General features: G+C 47.9%; 5 protein-coding genes across 5 annotated transcripts; 1 reads left to right on the top strand and 4 right to left on the bottom strand.

Annotated features, from left to right (window-relative positions):
* Positions 1-1,292: 1,292 nt before the first annotated feature.
* BC939DRAFT_484395 (6-phosphofructo-2-kinase-domain-containing protein) lies at positions 1,293-6,048 on the top strand (the record flags this gene model as incomplete). The annotated part of the gene is made up of 6 exons (XM_051559251.1): positions 1,293-1,297; positions 2,736-2,827; positions 3,786-4,369; positions 4,464-4,595; positions 5,159-5,745; positions 5,769-6,048. 6 exons carry the CDS (start codon positions 1,293-1,295, stop codon positions 6,046-6,048), a joined length of 1,680 nt encoding a protein of 559 aa, XP_051410938.1.
* Positions 6,049-6,591: 543 nt separating this feature from the next.
* BC939DRAFT_487281 (Pescadillo N-terminus-domain-containing protein) lies at positions 6,592-9,138 on the bottom strand. The gene is made up of 4 exons (XM_051559348.1): positions 8,933-9,138; positions 8,251-8,776; positions 7,190-8,152; positions 6,592-7,092 (listed from the first exon to the last, which is right to left on the bottom strand). The coding sequence occupies exons 1-4, from the start codon at positions 9,031-9,033 to the stop codon at positions 6,730-6,732; spliced, it is 1,953 nt and encodes a 650-aa protein (XP_051410937.1). The 5' UTR covers positions 9,034-9,138; the 3' UTR covers positions 6,592-6,729.
* Positions 9,139-15,513: 6,375 nt separating this feature from the next.
* BC939DRAFT_504359 (uncharacterized protein) lies at positions 15,514-16,019 on the bottom strand (the record flags this gene model as incomplete). The annotated part of the gene is made up of 3 exons (XM_051560516.1): positions 15,514-15,579; positions 15,667-15,902; positions 15,983-16,019. 3 exons carry the CDS (start codon positions 16,017-16,019, stop codon positions 15,514-15,516), a joined length of 339 nt encoding a protein of 112 aa, XP_051410936.1.
* A 669-nt stretch (positions 16,020-16,688) lies between these two features.
* Positions 16,689-20,560, bottom strand: BC939DRAFT_494043 (uncharacterized protein). Its single transcript, XM_051559587.1, has 9 exons — positions 20,364-20,560; positions 20,194-20,238; positions 19,932-20,098; positions 19,757-19,824; positions 19,515-19,646; positions 19,319-19,426; positions 17,154-19,226; positions 16,949-17,064; positions 16,689-16,851 (listed from the first exon to the last, which is right to left on the bottom strand). The coding sequence occupies exons 1-9, from the start codon at positions 20,474-20,476 to the stop codon at positions 16,734-16,736; spliced, it is 2,940 nt and encodes a 979-aa protein (XP_051410935.1). The 5' UTR covers positions 20,477-20,560; the 3' UTR covers positions 16,689-16,733.
* Positions 20,561-21,358: 798 nt separating this feature from the next.
* On the bottom strand, positions 21,359-23,084 carry BC939DRAFT_455584 (insulin-induced protein-domain-containing protein). The gene is made up of 3 exons (XM_051556213.1): positions 22,146-23,084; positions 21,717-21,923; positions 21,359-21,554 (listed from the first exon to the last, which is right to left on the bottom strand). Exons 1-3 carry the CDS (start codon positions 22,859-22,861, stop codon positions 21,398-21,400), a joined length of 1,080 nt encoding a protein of 359 aa, XP_051410934.1. The 5' UTR covers positions 22,862-23,084; the 3' UTR covers positions 21,359-21,397.
* Between the last annotated feature and the right edge of the window lie 1,890 nt (positions 23,085-24,974).

The following is a 24,974-nucleotide window of genomic DNA, read 5'->3' as shown; positions in this document are numbered from 1 at the left end:
TCCCTTTGCTCTGTCTCTGTCTCTGTCTCGATCCCATCCATGGTCGAGCCACCTGCAGCAGCATCGACCTCCATGTCAATCCCACTTGCACTCACTGTCTTTTCAACCTCCATCACACTGTCCTCATCCTGCATATTTATAGATTCACTAGAGATCTGCTGTTGTTCCGTAGGAATTGATTCAATAGCATCCGTTGCAATTGCATTTAGAGAGGACTCCTCTTCGTTGGTATCGACAGCCCTGGTGATAAGATCAAAATCCAGGTCCTTTGCTCTAGCATAATCTCCATTTGCTGTTGCTGTTGCTGTTGCTGTCCTCTCACCCTCCGTGGCACTATCAGCTTCATCCAAAGCACTAGGTCCATTGTACGCAGGGTTTGAAAACTCGTTGATCGACGATGTAATCATCAGCACCTGTATCAAAAAAAAATAAAAAATAAAAAATAAAAAAAAAAAAGAGGCATTCAGGAGATCCTCTGGGAATTAGTCGATACACACAAAAAAATAGTACTTGCGTACGATTGTCAATTGAAAGAGCAGGATGCTTTCAAACGCATACCTTTTCGACCGCGCGAAGGTACTTGATCAGGTTAGAATGGTGCTCCGAAGGCTTCCACAACAACTCGCAGACTCGCTGGATCGTAAAGGGCGCACTCGTGAACGCATCCAAGAGCTCGTTAATCCGTTCATGGTATCCTTCAGGGGTCTCGACCAGAAGTGTATCCTTGGAGATCGGGATCAGCTTGGGCCTATCCTCGCTCAAAGCACTGCTGCCGTTGTCGTCAGCGTTCCCTTGTGGGAACGGTGTCGATGGTGCAGGTGTTGACACTATGTCGTTGAAGTTTGATTCTGCCTGTGGTTGTGCAGTGGATCCCTCCGATGGTGCCTGTCCCTCATCCTGTCCGTCAGTGCTTGTTTCCTTGGATGCTATAGATTCTGTTGCCTCTGCGTTCACTTTCTGGTCGGTCTCTTGGTTCTTTTGTTCCTGAGAAGACTCAGTCAATTGCTCAGGGACATGAGCTTGATCCCGATCCTCAGATTGCTTCTGTGTTGCCTCTGTACTGGCGTCTTCATCCGTGGCTACTGAATTGGGTGTCCCTGCTGTTGGAGCTGGTATCGAAGTTGCAGAGGACGCGAGTTTTCCTGCCTGCTGCTGGTATGGTTCACTTGAGGGCGATGCGGGTGCCAGCTTGGTGGTGAGGGGGTTGGAAACTGTTGGTGCGGTGTAGATCAATTCATTGGACTCGAGGACTTGATCTAGCCGCTGCTTCAGTACCGTCCGCAACTCTTCCCATGGCGCACTACATATTTTAAAAAATAATAATAATAATAATAATAATAATAATAAGGAACGATTAGCACTGTTCTTACTTAGTTCTTTAGTAAGGTGCTGAAAGTTTGGCAACAGCGTGTTATTGCTACCTGATTTGGTTTGTGAGGGCGATCTGTTGGATGAGGTCGTTGTTGTCGTCGGTCGTGGCCCTGCCTGGTGCGGTCGTGGTTGTGGTCTGATCCTGCTCCGTCATTGGTGATGGACTTGATGCGAAGTGCTGTGCGATGATCCTTAGACCTGGAACCCCTCGTACATAAAGTGTTGTGCAAAAAAAACAGCAAATGAGGTCACGCTCACAGTGGGCTGAAAATAAAGTTGTAGTGTCATTCCTGGCCTCGCTTCGCCTGCACCAGGGGGGCAGAAAATGATGCCATTCTTCTGTCAAAAGGGCACACAAGCATATACAACGCCTTCAACTGACGCTTCCAAGAGCGCGACATACGTCAAAATATGAAGACAAGGAGAGGCGAAGATGAAGAGCTATGATCGTCTCTTGATGAAGGAATCGTCCACGTATAACGGGTATGGATCGCATTGCATCATATCACATCGTGTCGTGGCGATGGTGGCCACGGATCCATAAATTGCATCTCATTTTTCCCTGGGTCGTGTGCACCAATTGCAGGGTGTGATTTTGTCCATCTGAGAAAAGTAAGAATAAGAATATAGAACGGGCGAGAGCAGCAAATAGAGTCTATCGTTTGGGAACGAAGGAAAAGAAGGCAGGGGAAGCAGGGGGAGTATGGGAGAGACTAGGGAAGGGCGCTTGCTTGCCTCGACCAGTGAGTAGACTACATGAAGAGTAGACGAGGCAGACGACTGTTTTTTCACACCGCTCGGCGCTGGTCTTTTTTTGGTCTCCCACGGACCGAAGAACACACTCCGTTACCCCACACTCTCCATTATTGCAGGTCTCGCACGGTCGACTGCACACCTTTAAAATACATCGCTTTCGCGCACTCTGCTCGCTCCTTTCTCCTTCCCTCTTTCTTCACACACTCCCCCGCCTCATACTTCATTCTCCATACTCTCTTCTTCCTCTTTCGATCCAACAGAACACACACACACACACACTTGACACCACTACCACCACCACCGCTACTCCTCCCTTCGCTCTCCTCATCCCCTCATCCACTTCTTCATCTGCTCTTCATCTGACACGTCCATACTCATGAGCATCAACCCAGGTACATACACCCTCCCTCTCCCCTCCCATCCGAGCACCAACCACCAACCAACCAACCAACCAACCAACGCTAAACTAAACTAAACTAAACTAAATTATTTCCCACTCTCCTTTCATATTGCATGTGGATAGGTTCCCGCATTGCCTGCGTTGTAAGTTGGCGTTTTTGAACCGTGCTCGCTGGTTGAGAAACAAATCGGTGCTAGACAATTTGCAGTTGTCAAACTAACAATGGTTCCCTTTCTCTCCGTTTTCTTGAACAGTTGGTTGGGTTGCCGGGGACGTCCAAGACCCTTGTTGCACAGAAAGGTATAGCCCGTCCAGCAATTGCATCCTTCTGCTTGATCGTGTGAGGAATGGGCCCTTTCCCTGGGCTCCCCTCCCTCCCCCTCCTCTCCTCTTCCCCACAGACATCGAATCGAGAAAGAGAGTGACCCGTGAGAACTTTGTTTGTCTCTTTTCTCTTGCTCACCCTCGACCCTCGAGGGCTTCTTTGTTGTTTGATTTGATGTTTAAACAACTTTCTTTGGTGCTGCGGGGAGAGGGGGGGGGAGGGGGACATGTACTTTGAAAAAAGTAATGGACATCTTTTCTTTTCCTCTCCCTGCGTTGTTTTTTTCTTTTTTCTTTTTTTTTTGTTTCCTTTCAGTCCCTGCACCTGCAACTGTCACCTGGGTGCAACTTTGCACATGTTTATCGAATTTTAAATCTTTCTTTTTTTTTTTTTTCTTTATTTGCGGGGTTAAAGTATCCGCTGCGAGTGGAAGGAGAGATGTGGTAATGGGTCCCCTTTTTAACTCTTGTGTGGGCGTCTAGACTCACTTTAAAAAAAAAAAAAAAAAAAAAAAGACACGGAGTCGCGAGCAATAAGACGTACACATTGAAAGAGAGAAGGGGGGGAAATGCAACAACACTTTCGAGCGAATGCGTGAGTGTGTGAGTGTGTGAATATACGTGTATGTGTGTGTGTGTATGTGGATGTGTGGGCGTGGGTGTGTGAATTTGCGGTTTCGGCTGTTCCGAGACAACTCCTTTCTGGGCACATTATTTTATTTTGTTCTCTTCCGTAAATGGGGACATCACTTTTGGTCACCGTCACCCTGGCCTGCCTGTCTGCCCCGCCTACCTGGGGTTGGGCATCCGTTCTTGATGCACTCCGCTAACATTTTTGACATCGCGCCTTAATGTATTTTTGTGTGAACCGATGTATGACAAGGACCCACGAATGGGCCTTTAATAACTCACTGTCATTGTCCCTCCATAATAGTCTGCCGATATCTGCAATGGCTCGGAATCGCATCCAGGGTCTTCAACGTCGGCAACTTTCGGCGCAAGCTCTTTGGTGCGCATCAGCCTCACACCTTTTTCGACCCCGCCAATCCCGAGGGCGAGCGTCTCCGATCCCAGGCCAGAGACCATGCGCTCCAGGAGATGATGAGCTGGTTCCGAAACGAGCAGGGGATCGTCGCCATCTATGACGCCACCAATGCGACCCGTGCCAGACGAGAGGTACTCTTGCAGGAATGCCGAAAGAACGATGTCCAAGTCATGTTTATCGAGTCTGTCTGCGAGGACGAAGGGCTGCGGCTGCTGAATGCGATTGAGATCCAGAGATCCTCACCGGACTATGCACAGATGGATTCTGAAATGGCACTGCAGGACTTTAAGATGAGGGTCGGACACTATGGAGGACATTACGAGACCATGACGGAGAAGGATTTGACCTACATCAAGTTGATCGATGCGGGGAGCCAGGTCATTCTCAGCCAGATTCAGGGCTATCTCCAATCGAGGATTGTATACTATCTCATGAACCTCCGCATTAGGTCCAGGAACATTTACTTCTCTCGGGTACGTCTTTTCCCCTCTGTGTGTGCACAGCGATAGACTTATTTTATTTTGTGCCCGTTCTTTTGAACTAACCGTTCCTTGTTGCTTCTTGTAGCACGGCGAATCATTATTTAATGTGATGGGTCTGCTCGGAGGCGACTCTGAACTCTCAGCCCGTGGCAAACAGTACGCACGGGCATTACCGGTTGTGGTCTCGACATACGTCCCCAACTCTGATCGGTTGACCGTAAGTTGCAACGGCATGAAGATATGAGTTGGTGTCGATGCTAGTCTGTTGTCTTGGATGGTTGGTCGGTTGCGTTTGTTTATATGCACGCATACACGCATGTATGCAGCGTCTGTCTTGTTTTGTCTTGCCTGCCTTTGCCCCATCTATTCCATCCCATCCCATCCCATCCCATCCCCATCTCTGGAAATAAGACCGCAGGCGAAAGAAAGATGCCCAAGTCATAATCAGTCACTCGGTTCACCTGGCCACCAAGAGCACAGGGCCAATCCCGATTCTGTTGGCTGCGATTGAAATCAACCTTTCTTTTTTTATCCCCCCATCCTTTGCCACTCATTTTGCCCCCGCCGGAGAGCGGAATCGCTTTCTGGTGCCTATTTTCAACACCCACTAGCTGACATGTGCTTGAAAAAATGGGTGCCCTCTATTTTTATTTTATTTATTTTTATTTATTTATTTTTTTCTCCCACGCTTAATATTTTTAAGGTTCCTGTCTTTTTATTTTTATTGGAGCTAACCCAAAGAATCCCATCTCTTTCTCTCTTTCTCTCTTTCTCTCTCAGGTCTGGACATCGACAAAGAAGCGCACGATCGCGACGGCGAAACACCTCCCACACAAGAAACTTGCCTGGAAGGCTCTGGACGAACTCGAGGCCGGCAAGGCTGACGGCCTAACCTACGAACAAGTCGAGGAACAATTCCCCGAAGACTTTGCGAACCGGGACAACGACAAGTTCAATTACCGATACCAGGACGGCGAATCCTACCGCGATGTCGTTGCCCGCCTTGAACCCGTCCTCGTCGATCTCGAGCGACAGGACGATATCCTCATCATCGGACACCAGGCCATCCTCCGATGTCTCTATGCCTACTTCATGAACATGTCCCATGAACGGCTGCCGTATATCAAGATTCCGCTGCATACGCTCATTCAGCTCACGCCGGGCGCCTATCGTTGTGAGGAAAAGAGGTTCAAGGTTGACATTGACGCCGTCGATACCCATCGTCCAAAGCCGAAGACTGCGGTCGGAGGATCTCAAACGCCCGTCAACACCCATCCTGCACAGGACGCTCCCCTGATAAATATCGCGCCTGTCATGTTGCCAAACACACCCTTGACAACCGCAGATATTGCAGAGGCTGAAAGGAAGTCAAAGACCCTGAAGGGTACAGCTGCTCCAGAGATCCCCAAGATCATTGTGTCGAGTTTGACGACCAACACCTTCAGATGTGCGGTCTATCCGACAGCAGACTCGGTCCCTATCTCTATCCAGCCAGCAGCAACAGTTGCACCAGTATCATCGTCAGCGCCAGCGGTAGTACCAGCACCGGCACCAGTATCGACATCAGCGTCAGCGTCAGCGCCTGCACCGGTGCCAGTGTCTGCCCCAGCTACAAAACAGGACGCACCGCCAACATCGATCGAGTTGCCGCCGATGGAAGAGAAGGCTAGGATGATCGCCGAGGCGCTGATGCAAGCGAATGCGATCGAATCCCTGGCTAACCCAGCCGTGGCCTTGAGTCTCGACGAGATCGTGACGCCGGTGCCTGAACAGAACGACAAGCGAGCTGTGAAGGGGATGCCAACATCATCACCCCTAAGTCTTCACCAAGAGACTAACGGTGGCGGCAGTGCGACAAATAGCGTATGTTTAGAGTCCTTGGAGACGGTAGCGGCACCGCCAATGAATCATTCGTCGTCCTTACCAGACTCGACAGCGACAGGAGGAGCTACAAAATCGACGGAGGGTACTTCGAGCCCAAGTAGTACCAATAATGACACTGATCCGTTTCAGCTCCCTGTCAACTCTCAGTCCTTGGCTGCTGCTTGCGTTTAGGTGGACTCATCCCATCCTTGCTGCCTTGTTTCACTCACCCCACTCTTTCCCTCTCATATTTGCATTTCCATACTCCCACACATCCATAACATATATTATAGTAGTGCATTACAATAAATCACAAAATCCAAATCATTCCCAAAAACTTTCCTTTTCGTCTCATGAAGAATAAGTTGGTGTATTGTTATGAAGTGAAATAAAAGAAGAAAAAGTCTACCGGGAATGAGGAAATATGAATGCTAAGGATGATAGAAGGAAACAAGGGGAAGAATGCGATGAGAGATGGAACAAGAGACCTATTTTCTGGCCTTCTTGTTCTTGTTGGCACTTTTGGCGTCCTTGGCCAACTGCTCCTTCTTCTGGGTCAGCTTCTCGACCTCGGCCGCCTTCTTGTTCTTGCCGTACTGGATCTTGTTGTACAGCTTCTGCTGCTTGTTCGTCATCATGATCTTGGCCAGCTCCTTGGCCTCGGCCTCCTCAGCCTCTGCAGCCGTACGCTTCTTGCCAGCAGTACGCGTCGTCGGCATTGGTGCTGCGGGTGCAGCAGCAGCAGCAGCCTTGCTAGTGACCTTCTTCTTCTTGTTCTCCTTTGCCTCAAATTCCGTGAATGCAACACCCTTCGCCTCGGCCTCTAATTCTCTTTGGTGAAGATCCTTATGCTTAAAAAAAAAAAAAAAAAAAAAAAAAAAAGTTAGCCAGCTGCACTTTGATCTAATCTTACTAGAGGCACAAATAGGGACAGTTAAAAGTACATACCTCAGCATCTTCGTCCTCCTCTTCTTCCTCTTCCTCATCCTCGTCCTCGTCCTCGTCCTCATCCTCATCGTCATCTCCGCTCTCGATCTCCAGATCCTCAGTCTGACCCTCAAACTGGTTCTGATCAGGAACATAATCGCCCTCCTTAGCCTCGACAAATGGCGACAGGTGAGGGGGCAAGGTATTGCCGACATAATAGGGCTCGGCCGTCAAGATCTTGCCTGCATTGATAGAGTCATATGCCCACTGGGGCTGAACATATTGACGGCTCAAGAACCGGTGTCCCTGTGTGGGGCGATCGCTGATTTGATGTGTGATCCTCTCGTCGTTCTCATCAAAGGGCGAACCCTCTCCCAGGACAGCATCCCATCCGATGTGTCCACCGCAGGCGCGAAGGATGAACTCGAGCGAGTAGCGGGGCACCTCACGCGACAGGAAGATATAGCAGTTGCTGAACAGGGACTGGAATTGACTCAAATGTTGGGATGCCTTTTGGATATCCGAAAAGGTCACAGTGCTAGAGGAGGTGCCATCGAGGTTGGGCAGGGGTGCAGGGAACTCGTCCATTGCATCATCGTTATCGTTGTCTCTTGACGATCCCGAACCGTTCATGGGCTCATCAGTGTTTGACTCCTGGATATGTGCGATCTTGTTGCTGAGCGTCTGGAGGCGTTTTTCTGACTCCTGAAGGCGTTGCTTCTCCTCCTTGGATAATGAGGCGACGTCAACAGAGGACTGGGTGCCAGCAGATTGGTTGATGCTCTTGGCAATGTTGGCAGTCGACTGAGTCGATTCGATAATCAGAGCATTCATTCCTGCGCCGCCTTCGTCCAGCTTAAGATCCAGCTTGGGTGGATACACCAGGTTGACATCGGAGTATAGTTTGTAGTTGACGAATCCACACAATGTCTGGTAAAACTCGAGGAATGTCAACATGACACGGAAGTCGACATCAGTAGGAACCTAGAATTGGTGGTGCAAAAAGAAAGAAAAGTTAGTAAAAGCACGAGCATCGCTGGAACCATATACAAACAGCAATCCCTTCAAGCAAAGAGTCTTACATCCTGGGAGAACTGGTATGGGACGAGCCAGGTAATGGTCTGGCCCTTGATCTCTGCCTGATAGTAGATACCCTTGATCGACAAGAACACCTTTCTCAAGCTCCTCGTGTGCAGGACATAATGCTGGAACTCAGCCGCAAGACGCTGGCAGTTCTCGATCGCCTCGGCCTTAATCTTGTCCGTCTTGGGCATGGTCGCAAACAAGAAGATCATGCACAGTGCATCATCGAGATCGCGGAGGGCGTCCGTGAAGGTTGGGTAGCGCTCCTTGATAATGTGGTCGAGTGTGTAGATCGGCTTGTTTTCGGCCAGTGTCTTGGCAGTGCTGTATTGACCCTTAGACATGACCTTTGCCATCTTCTTTGCAAACGTCTTGTACTCGCGGAACTTGGCCAGGATGGGCTCGTGCATCAGGTACTGGATATCCTTGGCATAGTAAAAAGTCGCTGGGGCGGTCGATCCCTTGTTAGCCTTCTTTTTGTTCTTGGGCTCGCGGGGATAGATTCCCTTGAGAATACAGAGGCGACTGACAACACATTGAAGCGGGAAGAGGGATGATAGTCAGTGCCTGAGTCCTTCAGAGACCTTATTCAGCTTTGGATGGTGGATATATTCGTTTGCCCGGAAGTTGAAAAAGAAAGCCATTCCGCGGTATCAACGTCAAGACAAATGTTGTTCATACCGAAAGTCGGCAAGGGTGACCTGCAGCTTCTTCAGGGCCTGGTTACGAGTAATGTAGTTAACGGCCGCTCCGGCCTTTCCCTTCTTATGAAGCTTTCCCATGGTTGGTGATGAGTGTGGTGAGAAGGAGGAGGGAGAGAAAAAGAAGTGGGATAAGGGTAGAAGGCGATGATGGGCAGAGGAGAGTGCGCACAAAGAGGTTCAATGGGAGCTTTTTTTTTTTCTTTTTTTTTTTTGAGCAGAGGGTCAAATAATAACAAACATACGATTTGTGGCTTCCATAACGAATCGCAGTCCTACTTCTCCTGAACCTGTGAATAGAGAACGACCCTGGGTGCTCAGGCCAACGGTGCTCACAACCTTTCGCCTGTCGCCTTTACCCTTACCTCCTCCTCCTCCTCCTCCTCACCCACGCGACAAAAACTGGACTCGATGTAATGACCGAAAACTGGAAAGCCGCCATTAATGCGAAGCGAGCCGGCGCACAATACTTTTTACAACAGAAAGGGACATTGCAATGCTGCCCTCGAGACTACGCTCGGCTTCGCCCTGGTGCTCGCAAACAACAGGAGCGCATTATCACAGAGTGGGCGTCATGGATGAGGGACTTTCGTGCAAGTAGCTGCCAGACCCTCAGAGACGCTGCCAAGGACGCGTCAAATCTCACTAGAGACATCATAAAGGAATGCCGACAGGAGGCCTTACGCAGGGAACGGCTCTGGCGGCAGCAGGCCCGAGGGGAACCTGCCGTCAGGAGTCAACGACGTAAGATGCGTTCTTCTCAAGGCGATAGGATGTACGTGTGCTGCATCCCATGTTCATTTCTCCTCCTAACATTGCTAATTACTTTTGAATTGATTCATTTAGTCGTAAGCGGATGGCTACGGCTGCAACACCCATATCGAGCATGTCGCCCCGAAGACGCCAACCGATCAACTATCGTTTTATATCCTCGCTGAAATAAACGATCTTCAATATCCTATGTTGACGCTGTCTCCATCCTACCTTCAAAAGCGTTTGCTTCTAGCGTTGTCTCTTGGTGCGTAACAATCTACGATCTCGCCCGTTTGCAAAAGGCGCATGGAATGATGGCAAAGAAGAAGGAGGACCGGAAAAAAAAGCTCAGTGCGCGTTTCCAGTGGCAAAGGGAACAAGTGAAACTCAGTTGTCATCCAGAAATAGGGCCCAGCACCTCCAATTAATCACTACTTTCATTTTTTAGTTGCATTGTTTTCTTCTTCAGGATTCATCTACAGAAGCGATAGTCATGAGCCTATACGAATGCCTCTCAGTACACCCTCATACTCGTTGGGTAAAAGGGAGTCTTTGAGTGGTATGGGATGGCTGTGTCTGCATTGAATGAAATGGCTGTATTAGCCGAGTCTATCCATCCTTGCGATGCTCAGGAGTATCCAGACGCAATAGGAAAGATAAAAATTTAAGACGCGCTCTGTTATAGCACTCAACTTGCTGCGAACTTTATTTGTCGCTTTAGAAAACGCGCCATCCTCAAGTTCACGCGTTTCATTCGCCAATTTAACAAATAATTATCCCAAATCGAGGCACCAAGCAGTATAGCATGCGTATACGTTTATAATGTTATTCTATCTAGCAATCGCTTTCGCGCTGGCGCTTTGATGAGCTTTAAGGTGCGGTAAGGGTGCACAACCCGGGGTGATAGACGCACAGGAAGAGGCACCTTGTCGCGAAACTTTGACGAGAGCATATCCTTACAGATATTGGTTCAGGTACGTATCCTCAGTCAGTTTCGCTGAGATGTTGGTAGTCTTCTCTCGTTTCACATAATAAAAAACGGCCTTCGATGCATCGCAGCGAAACGAATTCTACGCATAAACTTGATATAATAAATACATATGCGCGGTGCTGGCCCCTGGTCTCCGTTTGGTTTGAGCAATTAGTATTGATAGCGTCCGGCATGTCCTTGAGTAACTCTATCGGCTTAAGTCCATCTCTAAGAGCCTTGATACTGCTATCGCCTTGATTCTCTTCTTGCCTGCCTCCGCTGCGCCGATGTTTGTGTTTTTCCCGCAATATCTGAAAAGACCATCGACTTTGTAGCCTGATACCTGACACCTTTCGAGGTTGCAGTCTTTGTTCCGGCAATGCGAGGATGTGATTGACGAGGCTTCTCCTGGGAAGCGTTGTAGCAATTTCCTATTGCTAACCAATAGATCGAAAAGTATCTGCCACGCGTTACCCATGAATCAGGTCTCAGATGTGACAATAGCCCCCTTCAGCATATAGGCCTTATTTACACCTAGAACTGACTAGCAACTTACTACAGCATCTCGGCTTCGTTATATTATGGTGCTACGAATCGGACGCTGTTGGGCTGCCTGCAAGGGAAGATGCGGTTGATAACTATGGAGGAGATGAGAAAGACACTCTTTTTGTAACAAGTATCTTCAGCTTTTAATACGCTAATGAGGCGTGGTAATTGTTGCGCAAACTCTAGTGGCAGGCCCGAGGATTATGACCTGGCTTTTGGCGACTGTAGATCGGTTCTGCTTTGGTGTGAAGGAAGACTATAGTTGGTCTCATTTAAAAAAAAAAAAAAAAAAAAAAAAAAAGCAGCTAAAAGTGAGTGCGCGGGATGTATGGGGGTTTTATATCCAGCAGAGGGTGCCTGCATGTGCTCTCATCTCAGCGCCTGTGCAGTCTTCGTATTTTGTTACCAAAGATGCATCGTCCATTAGAGGTACTATCCACTGCGCTTACTGCTTCGCATAACATCATTATCCATCGGTGAAGACTTTCATAGTCACCATCGGCATCTAATGACATAAGGGGTCTGCTGAAAGAAAAAGGCTCGCCCAATGTGCGCTGTTGCAAGAACAATTGTCTGTTGTGTTTATCTATTGCTGGCTTCCCTTTGGATCCATTTGCAAAAAAAAACTGGCGGATAGTAGCTGTCTCGGTAGCGAGGAGAAGGAGACTCTAACACGAAAAGTCATACTGTTAACCTTATTTGTCTGATGGTGGCGCAAAAAGACGCGTTCATTCGTGTTACTGTTGGCTCTCATTTTGATGTCATGTTAGCTGCACTCCAGCACGTAGACTCTGTAGGACGCGATATTGGAGAACCTCTTGAGCCTGCTTGCTTTAGTATGCGAGATAATCCATGGAGGCCCTTTACGGTTGACTCCTTATGGTGCACTACTTTCCACTGTAGCAAAATCTAGTGGCAAACGAGGGGCAGCAACCCTGGCACATTTTCCTCGTGCGCGTAGGTGAGTAGACAAAACCCCTTGTTATCTCTTCTTATCCTTTTAACTGAGGAATTACACAGCAGCTAGTTCTGTCACTGGCATCTAACCATAATCCAAATTATATGAGAACGCTAAACTATCAAAATACGTAACCTGGACGCGTTTATGGTTATTTATTGGCTGGTCAACGGCGCGTGTTTATCCTCCATTGGAAATGAGGTCGCAGATGATAAAGAGTGTAATATTATTGTTTGAGTAGTGCCATTGCGTTCCTATCATTTGAACATCAATCAACCACTCTTTTCACTCCCCTCAAACCACGCCTCATCGATCATCCATGAAAGACTGCTCGTCTTTCCAGTGTAAAGACAACCTCCTTACAAACCCCCATAATAATAAACTCTCGTACAGTCGCACTCTAACGAAGTTCTATTTTGCAACTTTCATTGGAGAAGCAGCCAAGTATTCAGTCCAATTGAAAAACATATAATCATTTATTTAGGCATGTGCATGTTTATATGTTCCCTCGCCCATGCAACTCAACAAGCACTTTCACCGTATCAAGAGCTTCCCGAAGGCTAGCCCTCAATATAACATTGCAATTGGGATCCTGTAAATCAGCTTCGGCATCCATGATCCCGTCTGCAGTTTCCTGAAAAGATTCTCGAGAATAGTCCTTATCTGGATAGGGACTTGAAGGCGGTGAAGAGAAACCCTCGATGGGAACCATCATATCCACAGTGCCACCTTAGAGAACAATTTTGACTACCTGCATCTCTTGACCATCGGCAACTGGTTTCGTGTCCTCGTAATCAGCATCAGAGTCGTCATAGGCGTCCAACATATCATCATCGAAACTGTCCTCATCCGCGAAATCATTCTCCTTGAGTGATAGGAGCGTTCCCTTGTATCCCTCGTGACCCATTATCTGAAGGACAAGTTAGAGGATCGCCTGTGAGGGCCCTTCACTATGGATCATACTGAGATACTTCAGGACAGAGAAGCCCTTCTGACTGGCAATGTCTTCTTCGTTTCCTGTATACTGTTCTATGAGCTCTTCCTGAAGACGATTGATTTGATCCGTCTTTGTATTGACTCTTAGAGTCTGCAAATGAATCTTTTGGTGCTCAAACAGGGTTGGATCCTGGACAAAACAGATATGCCCAGAGCCTCCCATTCTGAACTGTTGCCGTAGATGATATTTTTTTAAACACGACTACTGCAGACAACCTCAAGCATCTCTTGATTATAGAATACCTTGAAGGTCCGGATAATGCCAGCGTCGAGTGGCTGGGTCATGGATGTTGTATATTTGGTGGTATCTGTCTCATCGCAATTGTAGATGTTGTCTGGGTCAAATCCTCGAGCGCCATTTGGATGTTCCCGATTTGGGGCTGGTAGAGACTCAAGTCGGCTGATCCGCTTTCACCATGGCCGATGTATCTCTTGAATCCATCCTGTTTCTTTGTCTTCCTCCTTGAGTACGCAGGCGGCTGTGCTGTGTATGGGCGCATATCCAACATTCTTGATATGGCGACATGGGATACAGATGGATTATGTTGTTCCTCTGCACGATACTTTGAAAGAAATTGGCACTTGTCGTAAAGAGTGTACTTCTTTCGAGATTTGTGTAATTTGAAAGCGGAGGTGCCAGAGCCAGAACATTTGATGTTTAGTGGACTTGGGGCTGGGACTGTGTGGCCAGAGCGCGTTGTTTTGGGGAAGTAAGTGTGTATAAGCTATAAACTGCTCAAATAAATACTTTGCTGCTTCTTCAACGCAAGTTGCAAAATAGAACTTGTCCATTTCAGCTCATTCCTTAATACGAATTCCAAGCAAATCCCAACCAAGTTATATTTTTAGGTGCACCGGGGACCCAGGTGTTAATATGTTAATATGAGTATTTTCCTATTAAAATTCATCCCATACATTGGACAAGGGATAGTTACAGATCTACGTGAACCTAATACTTGTCTTTGATATGACGAAGTTCTGGCGTGCTCATGGTCGGGACATGGTTTTTTCTGGTGCCTTTTATGCCTGCCTTGACTGCATGCAGCACTGGCTCGTATCTCTTCTTGACTGCCTGCTCTAGATACCGCCAATTATCGTATTCCTGAGCGACTTTTCGGATGCTCGTGATGGAATCCACTAGCTCCATGGAACAAACTTACTTCATGGCGTAGATTGAGCCAGTCTTTGCCATTAAATAAAATAACACCTTTTCTCCAACAAACTGAAAACCAAGATGGGCTGATGTTGTGACATCGTACTTGTCATGCACCATGTCAATCACGTCTTTCAGCATCAGTCCCAGCTGTTTTCATAGCCACAGACTTTGAGTTCCCCATAGCCGAGCTCACATACCAATTGAGTTGAAGCATTCACCAATGAAAGCAGCATATCAGGATTTTTCCCATACTTGTCCCCAGATAGCTCCCTCCTATGCGCCCCCGCCTGGGTCATTGTGTTTGGCCTAACCAAAAGCAATAGATCTGAATGAGTAACAATACAACAACAAGAACAATAAAATAAGCAGTTATACGTACGTAGTGAGGATAACGCGATCCCGCGATGTAACAGTATAACCCCGAATATAGCCCCGACTCCGAAAGAACTGGGGGCCCGGCTATAGACCACCGACCGGGCCAGAACCGAACCGTAGACATAGATATATAGACCAGCTAGTTGCCACCGAAATACAGCACGCATTCTACCCTGTCCACCCCTGCCCCCTGCCCTCGACTGCCTAAAGCTATTACACGCGGGTAGTTCAGGAAGACGTTCAACAATGGGAGAGCGTAGCAGGACATGCCCGTGATTTCCGAGTAGGTTTTTTTACTCCCCATGGACGGAGTGGGGTTCACGATGGCATTCGAGATATAGGCGCGTAACTTACGGTTTGCCTCTCGACAGGGCGAACCGTTAATTTTGTTGTCCGAAACCTCGTGTAGCTGCTGCGGGCGACGCGCATCGCAAATCATCTATTTGTCCGTCACAACAATACGTAGCGTCCAAACTCCGCTTGAAGACCCCATTGCATCAAGCAGATGCATAAACGCAATTACTGAACCTTACATTGATCCAACCTTGGGCCTCTTTTCTCTTTTCTGTCGCCTTCAATACTGATCTCTGGCTGCACTATATTGACCTATGTAGTACGTACGAGCAGAGGCAAGCACCCTTAACGTGGTGCAGGCGGGTAGTACCTTATAAGGGGCCCGTCTGCCCAGGAAATAAAGATCCCTCTCTTGTCTTGTTGACTTCCTGTCTGGTAGTAGATATAAGGGTAAAACATTGCACTGGCCAATGCTTGGACAGGAAATCAGCTTCAACGGCGTCCAAAAAACGCTCAGGAATGCTCATACTCAGAGTCTCGGAAGCCGTCCCATCTAGCAAGAGTATCCCAGAGCGACTTCTATAAGAGTAATAGAGAAAAATGCTCAGTAGATGCAACAACCCCTGTAGTCCAATTCTTTTACAAGTATACATATCCTTACAGCACATCCTGGACTTGCGTATTCGACAGTTCCTGAAACTGGATTGTGGTTCTGTGGCGCTCCGTAAACAAGGTGCCCACATCTATGTCTCCAATAACAGCTGTAAATACAGAAGAATGGGTAAGAAGAGCTGGCAGGACGAACTTTTCGTCGTTTACAAGGAAAGGGGTTTCTGATTCAGGTGGTCGTGTGACCATCACAGAGCTTCCGATATCCTCTGTCTGGACGCGTTTGGTTCGAACTGTCGTATATTGGAGATGAGAATCAGTATTAAACATAGAATGGATAAAAGAACCCTTGTGTTCGTGATCGGAAACCTACGTCGCGTAACGTTCCTGGAATTGTTCTTACGAGCCATCTGTCCCAAAAAAAACTTGGCCGCGTCTCAGGGGTCACGGAATAATCAATCGCCAACTCATCTATTAAGAACAATGAGCATCGAAAATAAATCAATGTCGACTCTCATTCCAACTATTCCGATTAAGCAATAGGCAGTTGTAGGATCGCTCACTTTAGCATAAAGCTACTGACCATTTTTTCTCTTGTTATTCTCATGGACTGCCTGTTCAAAGGTCGTGGAGGAATACTACGTCTGCATATAGCCGAATGTAGCCTGGTTGATTGAGAGAGACACTCTCAGTTTGAGCTTGGATCTCAATTCCTCAATATCTGCTCTTCCATCCTCCTCATTCTCGTGGTAACGTCTCAGAGAACCAGCGAAAGCACCAAGTGTCTTTTTTAGCGCCGCAATCGATTTCAAACTCCCTTGCATTTGAACACCCTCCAAAGCATCGACGATTGCTGCATTGTATTCTCCTCTAAAGATGGAAATCATTTTTTGAGAGGATAATTTGGCTGGGAGGGGTGCGAAGTGAAAAAAATAAGATTGCCTTTCTTTTCGGTCGACTTTAAAGTTCAACTCGCCTCATTATTGTACAGTTTCGGACCCGTTGCTTTGCCGCTCGTTTTGAGTGACCTTCCGTTTTGTATATCATGGATGTGTGGACATCACCTCGATCCAAATTTTGTTGGTTGGTCCGAATCGGATAGTTAGCAGTTTATTAAATGAAACCTAAAGTACTCTTCCAGCTATTTTCTGGCCGATAGGCAGCAACGTGAAGCGAGCGGTCAAAGGTGCCATGGCGAATACATGAGGCGATTTTTCTGTAACGTTAACCTTGCGTTTGCTACTATAAAAGAAAAAGACGTAGAAAATTAAGCTTAGTTATCGTTTATACGGACTATGCCAGGGACAGCGTTCGTTTCGGAGACAGGACTGAAGCGTACCTTTCGGTAGGGTTCAATTGAACCAGCAGTCCGAGTAGCACGGCGACGCGGCTGTACTGGCGATCAGCGTTTGTGTCGAGCGGTTTCTCAAAGACGGCAAGGTTAATAGGATCAATCTATAAACGGGTGGTCAGAAATTGCTAACGATTAGTAACCATACCAGATGACCAAGGCGCGTGGTGGATGGTGCAGACGAACGACGTACATGTCCTCTGATACGATCCAAGACAGCTCTGGATAGCCGTGAAAGCTCCTTGTCCTTGTCGATGCTCGATTGGAAGACCAGGTTTAGGAACTTGACGTCAAACAACAGCTGCAGAGCTCCCTTTTCCGAAAGTACTACAGGTGCCTTCTCGGGATCCGTTACTGTTGATGATCCTGATAAAGCCGAGGGGTCCACGACATCGTTCAAAAACTGGTCGATATCGTGCAGAACGACAGTTGCCAACTTGATAGTCAGGATTTGGACCAGCTCCGGCTTCATGAAACCAGTTCCAACACGATGCATTTCTTGAACAATCTGATGGAGAGCGCTGATGAGACGTGTTGAACAGTGGAAGGGAAGCAGAGTCTTAGCTTCGTCGCCGGCGGCAGCATTCAGAGTTAGCGCAGCTGAAGAGGCCAAGGAAAAGCCTTTGGTGCTTGAGGGAGCAGAATTGGCACTCGGAATAGGCTCCCATGCCAGCGTCGCCAGATCCGTCCATGACGAGCCTTTCAGATAGCTCTTGATGCCTCTGTTCAGTGTCCATTCTGCATTCTCAATCCAAGCCTCATGTGAGAATAAGTACACCTTATTCATTCCAGCGATCAATCCCTGGACCTGGGCGTCCACATTCGCCTTGGCGGCACGGGCCTGTACAAAGTTCGAGATCGATGAGTGATGTCCGGGGGGAGTCAGCGCCCGTTGTAAAGCCATGCCCTTCGACGCGATGCCCAGGGCAACGCGACCAATAGTCATGGATCGATCGAGCGCTGGAATCGTATTGCGCGCCTTTTCTGGTTTTCGGATCGCCTCTTGAACAAGCTGCTCCAAGCCTGAGGTGTATGCCTTAATGCACTCGACGCAATGTCGCTGATAGAACTCTACCAGCGCCTGCGTGTCAACCTTGACTCCAAAAAGATCTACGCTCTCATACCGGTCCATATCCTCCTCTTCTTTGTATTCCAAGGCAATTCGGTCGCCCGCTAATGCCCGCTCTTGATCTAGACGGATCGCATCCAATGTGCTCTCAAATGCAGTGGTCGCCTGGGCCACCAAATCTGTCTTTCCAGCCACGTACTCTCGGATCTTCTGGTTCAATGCCTCAGTTGAGCTCGGGAGTGTAGCGCCCTTTGCCGTAGCGACATCATTCCAGACAAACTTACCAATGTCGTGGTTGTCGTCGTCCTCCAGGTCCAGTTCTCCGAGTCTGGGACGGAGTAACTTTTCGGGCTGGTTTGAGAGCTCATCCAGTGAAAATACGATGATGTCCTGGAAAGCCCTTGTGAAGCCGGATCGTAAAATCGAATCCCAGATGCTGAACGATTCGCCCAGTAGGACACGGCAGACATCATTGAACGCACTCTTCATCTGCTGCTGCTGATCCTGCGTCGCCTGGGTCGACAGAGCAAACTCATCCGTGCGTAATACCGACCACACCTTGGATCGGATCGCAACAAGGTCCATACTCGTCTGAACCTGCTGCAGGAGTTGCTCGAAGCCGTTGCTGATCATAGTCTTGACATCCTCCATCCAACGCTGCACACCCTGAAAGACGTCCTGCTGTGTAAACGTGGCTCTTGCGCCCGTGAGGTGGATGAAGGGCGTGAAGTTTTGAATGCTCTCAGGCAGGTAGCGCACTAGAAGATGGATGTTTGGCGTTGTCGGGTATAGTTTTGGAATGACAGATGCTGTCAAGCTGTGTGCTGTTGAGGCCGGCAATGCAGATGGAGCCAGGATCTCGTCCCTTGCTGAAGAAGAGACGGAGGTGAGGGTAGAGAACAGTTGTGTGGAAGGAGTATTATTGATTGGAGTGGTGAAAGTTTGCTGAAGACTCCTGAGATGTCTCTCCAGTGGGGAAAACTTGTCCTTGTCAGTTTCGAGGAAAACATGGGCAATGTGAAACAGTGTCGCTTGGAGGATTTTGATAGCCTGCACGATCTGCGCGCCAAGGTCCTCCCCCTTGGTATCCAGTACTTCGCGTATGGCTGTCTGTCGTTGCGCCAAAAAGAGTCGGAACATATCCTTCATGGTCACATCATCCAGCAGCATGATCGCGCATATCGTCTCGACAACGTCCTACGGATGAGAAGAACAGAGGATTAGAGGCCAGCTATGTATTAACAATTCCGTATCCGTGTTTTCTGGCGCGCATGTCATAGTATACGCACCAGATCTCCTTCGTTGTACGCTTTGAGATGATGGTGGCTCTTTTGGAGGATCTGGGCCTTGAAATGACTGACGGCATCCCATTGCCGTCCCACAACAGGGAATGTTTCCTACAACAATGTAATCCATTGATACCAGTGTTAGCTGTAACACCAAAGTATCATTAGTATTTCATACTGGATGAATGCTCAATCGTACCATAACTTTGACCATTTTGCCTTCGTCGTCGTTGCCCTCCATTCCTGCATTCAAGTTCTTGTAGATGGCTTTGCTGATAAGATAAAGCCGACTAGCGGTCAAATAGCTGTTGTTCTCCATATTCTTCCAGATCTAAGGGAAGTAAAACATCGATGTTACAAGGAAACGTTAGCAAGCGCCCATCGTATCCTTGTTTTTTACTCCTTTCAAAAGATCTACACGTAATTCTCTGCCAGCATTACCTGCTCTGGCACATCCGCCAGAAGTTTGATCTGCGCGGCAGACGTATACAACGACTTTTTCATTTCATCTAGGAAAAAAAAAAAAAGAAAAAAAAGAAAAAGAGGCCGTGTCAGTCAGTTTGTCATCCTTGACACGAGCAGCCTGCACTCGAAAAGAAACTGAAATGGTCCCTACCCATTGCACCGCTTTGCGCTTTTTTCGTCTTCGCAGCAACATTCCTCTTGAGCGCATGAATATCGCAGGAGTTCCTCATCCGAGCAATGTTGTCCTGGACTGCGAACGCGGTTTCCTTCATACGCACGATGCAGTCGGCAGCTCCAATCAGGTCCCGATATCGCTCACTATTGCGGCAAAGGATAATCCAGCATTAAGATCCTCTCCAAAACTTCAAATCTCTGTTGGCATGTCTAGGGGTGAAGGAGAGAAGATTACTTACCCAACCATCGTCCGGAGCTCCTGCTTCTTACTCTCGATGTCCTGCCTATACTCATCAAGTGCATTCATCGCGTTAGAATACGCGTCCTCATGAGTTCATGCCGCCTCCCTTATGAATGATGAAGGGCTTGAACGGCATTCCCAACACCAGACAGAGTCGCATCTACGTACCTTGTCCTGCGTTCATAGACATTGAGCTCAGGCACGCTCAGATTCATGAAAAGCTCGTCTGCATCTACTAGTCTTGTGCTGCGCGCAACGGAACTGGCTCTCATTGCCGTCATCGTTGCAAAAAGTGGATTCCTCTGCGTTCTTTCTAGCTGATGAACTCCTGTCGTCGAGATGGTCGTGCCACAAGGTAATGTGTCAAGATGCTTTTTTAGGCCGCAAACTGGATTATAGCCAATCTTAAACTTTATTTTGGTTTCATGGCAAGCGCGAAGTCATCCTCGAGTGTCTAGATATATGGGTTCCATCTTGCCCTAGTTGCTTCTCAGCAAAAAGTACGCGGACGCGACGCCCGACATACGCTCAAGTAGGTGGCGAACAGGTAGCAATGAGACCGGGTGGATAGGCAAGCAAACCTAAAGACATAGACATGAAGGCAATATAATAAAAAGAAAACAGCGTCTTTCATCCAGCTCCTACCAAGGGGGACGGCGGCCCATAGGCCATGTTCAGCTGCCTTTGCGAGACCGGCCGCCGCCATCATAGGGAGTGTACTCCTGGCTCATGGACTAGCCTGACCTGCCCTGCAACAACAGCCCCTATCGAAAATGACGAATAGCTTAATCCAGCCCAGAACACTGTTTAGCTCCATTTAAAAAAAAGGTGTGCGAATGGAGGCTAGGACCGGAATCTAAGTTATATATGAAGAAAATGAGTATTGTCTTGGCAAGTGGTGAAGAAGCATTGTATTGATATGGACTAAGAACAGGAAGTGACCATCGATAACGCATACGGATACCGAGAAACATGAAGAGCGAAAATTGGCGCGATGAACCAAGTCTTGAATCGGACTGATGGGTGAGACTATTTGGCTGCTTTACCCGGTGACAGCATTTTCTCTAAAATTGGTGGCGCTTCCAGTTTGGATTTTTTCAGGCACCATTTTGCATCAACTTGATAACTTCCTCTCCTCGTTCGAGTGTCCAGGACGTGTTCTGAATGGATATATACGAGCTTTATTTACAGATTGCTTTCTTTCAATTCGTTTTGACATGAGTCTGAGTTGAACTAGAGTCATACCATGTTGCAGGGACTACATCCAATTGCCGCCCAATGCTTCCAAAGCAAACCGAGGACGAATAAAGTATGCAAGGCATCCATGATCCAACGCCATAAAAGTCTGCCCGTGTGAAACTTTTGGTAGTGAAAAATAAGAAAACAGAATGACAGATTAACAACCGTCTGCGGATCTATAATGAGCCGTGATCCCCCCGCCCCATGCTCATGATATCATTTTTCTCCCTTTCCCCTTGTCCGCGTATATCTTTTGCATAAACAAAATCCATATCTTCGTACCTATACCATCCATTCAGGACGAGGAAATAGGCAACAAGGGTGCCTATGGACGCGACCGTGAGCGAGATCATAAATCCATGAAATGTGCGGTCGAACCAGAACCAGAGGCCGACCGAGATCAAGGCCAGGGTGCAAGACACCTGAAGGCTGCTGGTCCACGGCAGTCTCGATGCTGCATAGTTGACACCGATGAATCCGCCAAAACACCTATGATAATTTCGGAGTGTGTTCCAGGTTGGTCAGTCCGATGGATGTTTTACAATGGGCTTCTGACATATGATAGTAATACAAGGAAATCTCGGGGAGAGAACCACGGGGTCACTTCTAAACCAGGATTTTGGGCGAGCACCATTGTGCTTGCCACCAATAATGGGAAATGTGAAAGCAAGAGCACGAGCACACAGAGTGCATAGACAATTAGATAATTACCTCATGACGCTGGACCAATCCTGATTCCCTTGCTTGACCCGCTGTCCCCACCAGAGGTAATCTCCGAGCGGATAGAATGTCCCAATCAACACTGCCGAGAGGCCACATGTCGGCGGCAGCCATGAAGCCGTATCCCAGAGGTAGTGGTGAGCGTTTCTGGGGTATTGAATCAGGTTGTGTTGGGTCTGCAAATGGTCAATCACGAGCGAGAACATGAAACCCAACATAAACAGGATCAGGGCGCGGATAGGATAGTAAAGCGAGATTGGAATGTCGAAAATAAACAGGTAGGGGCCCTCGGAGACCAATTGGAGGGCACCAGGGAAGAGAGGAAGGTTCGCCTCACTCCGGTCTTCTTGAAAACCCGTTGATATTGAGGCTCCTGATATCCTTGACAACGAGGAGGATGCTGAAGATGATGGTTGTGCTGGTGTTGACGGGGTTGTTGTCGTAGTAGTGGTGACAGTGGTTGTGGTTGTGATGGTGCCATAAGCAAGCCCTCGTCCTCGGCGATAGAGATGTGGCTGGTCCTGCAATTGGTAGAGCGAGGAACAGGACGAAGATGGGGTGAGGGTGGACAGCAGGAGATCGTCCTTGGTCATGCTGAGGTCGAACCCAACGTCGAATCCGACGTCGAGATCGAGGTCGTGCTCCATATCGCTGTAGGTTGAGGATGAGTGTGAACGGGACGATGAAGGTTGGAGCACAGTGAACATACGATGCGGAAAATGCTTATTCTTGATAGAAATGAAACTAGAATAGAGCGAAAGAAAGAAAGAGAGGGCGTAGCGGTCTTGGAGGATGGGCTTCGTCTGGCGCTGGCTTCTCTTGGTGGCGAGGGAATGGGTTAAGCAAGTCTCCGAGAAAGGGGGATGATGTGGATTGTGTAGGTATCGGATGGGTTATCAAGGCAGGGCACTGAAGTGGTTTTTGTAGATGTGAATGTGGAGAAGAAGAAGAAAAGAGGAGGGAAACCCACGGACGCCTTATAAAAGATATGCGTAGCGTCCCCCGTCATATGACAGATATCAAAAATATGACGGTGCTCTCGCATGCATCCTTTCTTTTTTTTTTTTTTTACATGTCGGGTGGTCTCTTGGCCATCGTCCGGCGGTCGCACAAGGCCCTGAAACAGAGTTTGGCTAAGCAGTAAGCGAAAAAGCACCAAGTGGATGGGGAAATAGAGTTGCCCTACCCTGTGTGCTTTTTGGTCCCTGTCAGTACAGCCCATTCTTATTCCTTTTTAACATGTCCACCATTAGTCCCAATTGTCTGCTTTCTGCAGTCCATGGACGGCCCGAATATATACGCAGGTGTGTAGACCACTTCATGGCACTCACCTCCTTGTTGTTGTTGTTACCGTTGTTGTTATTGATGCCCCTGCCCCATGGAGAACGTGTGATCCAAGGGGACCGTGGCGGGCGAAGGGGTAAGGGTTGGTGCGCTCCAGATGACCCCCCACAAACACTGCCGCAGGCAAGCACTAAAAAAAAAGAAAGAAAAATTACGAGAGCACAAGAGCACGCTCCAACATGTACGCGTTGACCGCGGCATTTCCGAGGGCAAAACAACACCAAGGAAAAATAGCAATATCCTTTGCTGCATGAAAGAAAAGACCCATTTGACCGTACTCTCTGCTCAAGTGCACTTATATTATTGTTTGCTCCGCAATTACAGGCAGCGGAAAAAATCTCCGTCGCACCAGTCGTCAAAAGAATACGTATCCTTATGTGCATCTCCCACTCAGCCTTTATGCCTCCCAGTCAATATTTCACGGTCAAACATGCGTTTTCAAGAAACTTTCTTGACGGTTAGAAGAAAAAAAAGTGTTCTTTGGCCCTACAGGGCGGTGTATTCGCATGCATGATACCCTACAGCAGTGGTTCGTGCACGACGCCAATAAAATACAGTTGCATGAACATGCATCCGCCATCGACCTAGCCTAGAGCGTATTCTGAACTCTTTTTCTGTTTTCCCCCCCACACCGTTTCTTGCTACGCCCTATTCGCTTCTAGTAATAGTTCAAGTAGTTGTAGCGTCCAATGTGATCTTCACTAATGAGAGAATAGATACAGTAAGCACTACAGTATGGAAGATGGGACATAGGACATGAGAAGGGCGGCATAGTCTCGAAGCTGACGGTGCCTGAAGTCCTACTCGCCATGCTTGTGTGCAACCACTTTTTATTCCCCCTAATACTGAATGCTCGCCCCCGTTTTAAGGCCTTCACTTCCCTAGAAACCGGCTTCATTGATTTCTCAAAGCTTGACAAGATCTCTAATAAATTTTGTGGGCTTTCCCGCCCTTTACGCTGGAATGCTGACCATCGAATGTATCCCTGCCCTTTAACTTGACCGTCCCTGGTGAAGTGTGCACGCCCAGCTACACTATTTTCAACCCTAGGAGTCCATCGAAAGGGACATAACACAGTACCTTCAAACCTCGGATGGTTTCGAGTTGTGAGAACCTACCTCGAGTTTGGTACAGCTGCGAAGAACTCAAGGATTTGAGTCACAAAGGCACATAACTCTGCAGCAGACAATTGAGCTGGAGGGTACTCATAAGGGTCACTTCCCTCCTCGAATACAATAATAATCTTCCAACTCTCATTATATTCTCTGCAGCAAAAAAACTTCCAAAGACGCGACAGTTTTTTGGCTTTTTTTCTTTCTTTCCAGTGCCTTTCATACTCCTGCATGAAAGGTCAGGTATAGTATGTAACACATCTGTTGGATGCTTTCAAGCATGCAGTTGAGCGATCTGTTGTCTTAATCGGTATTATTGACGATGCATGAAAGGACCACCATAACCATGATAAACAATCAGCAT

This window comes from Gamsiella multidivaricata, assembly GCF_025024155.1.
Source record: "Gamsiella multidivaricata strain RSA 2152 chromosome Unknown BC939scaffold_44, whole genome shotgun sequence".
NCBI lineage: Eukaryota > Fungi > Mortierellomycota > Mortierellomycetes > Mortierellales > Mortierellaceae > Gamsiella > Gamsiella multidivaricata.
Note: the sequence above shows the minus strand (reverse complement) of the source record. Positions and strands in the feature narration are given on the sequence as shown.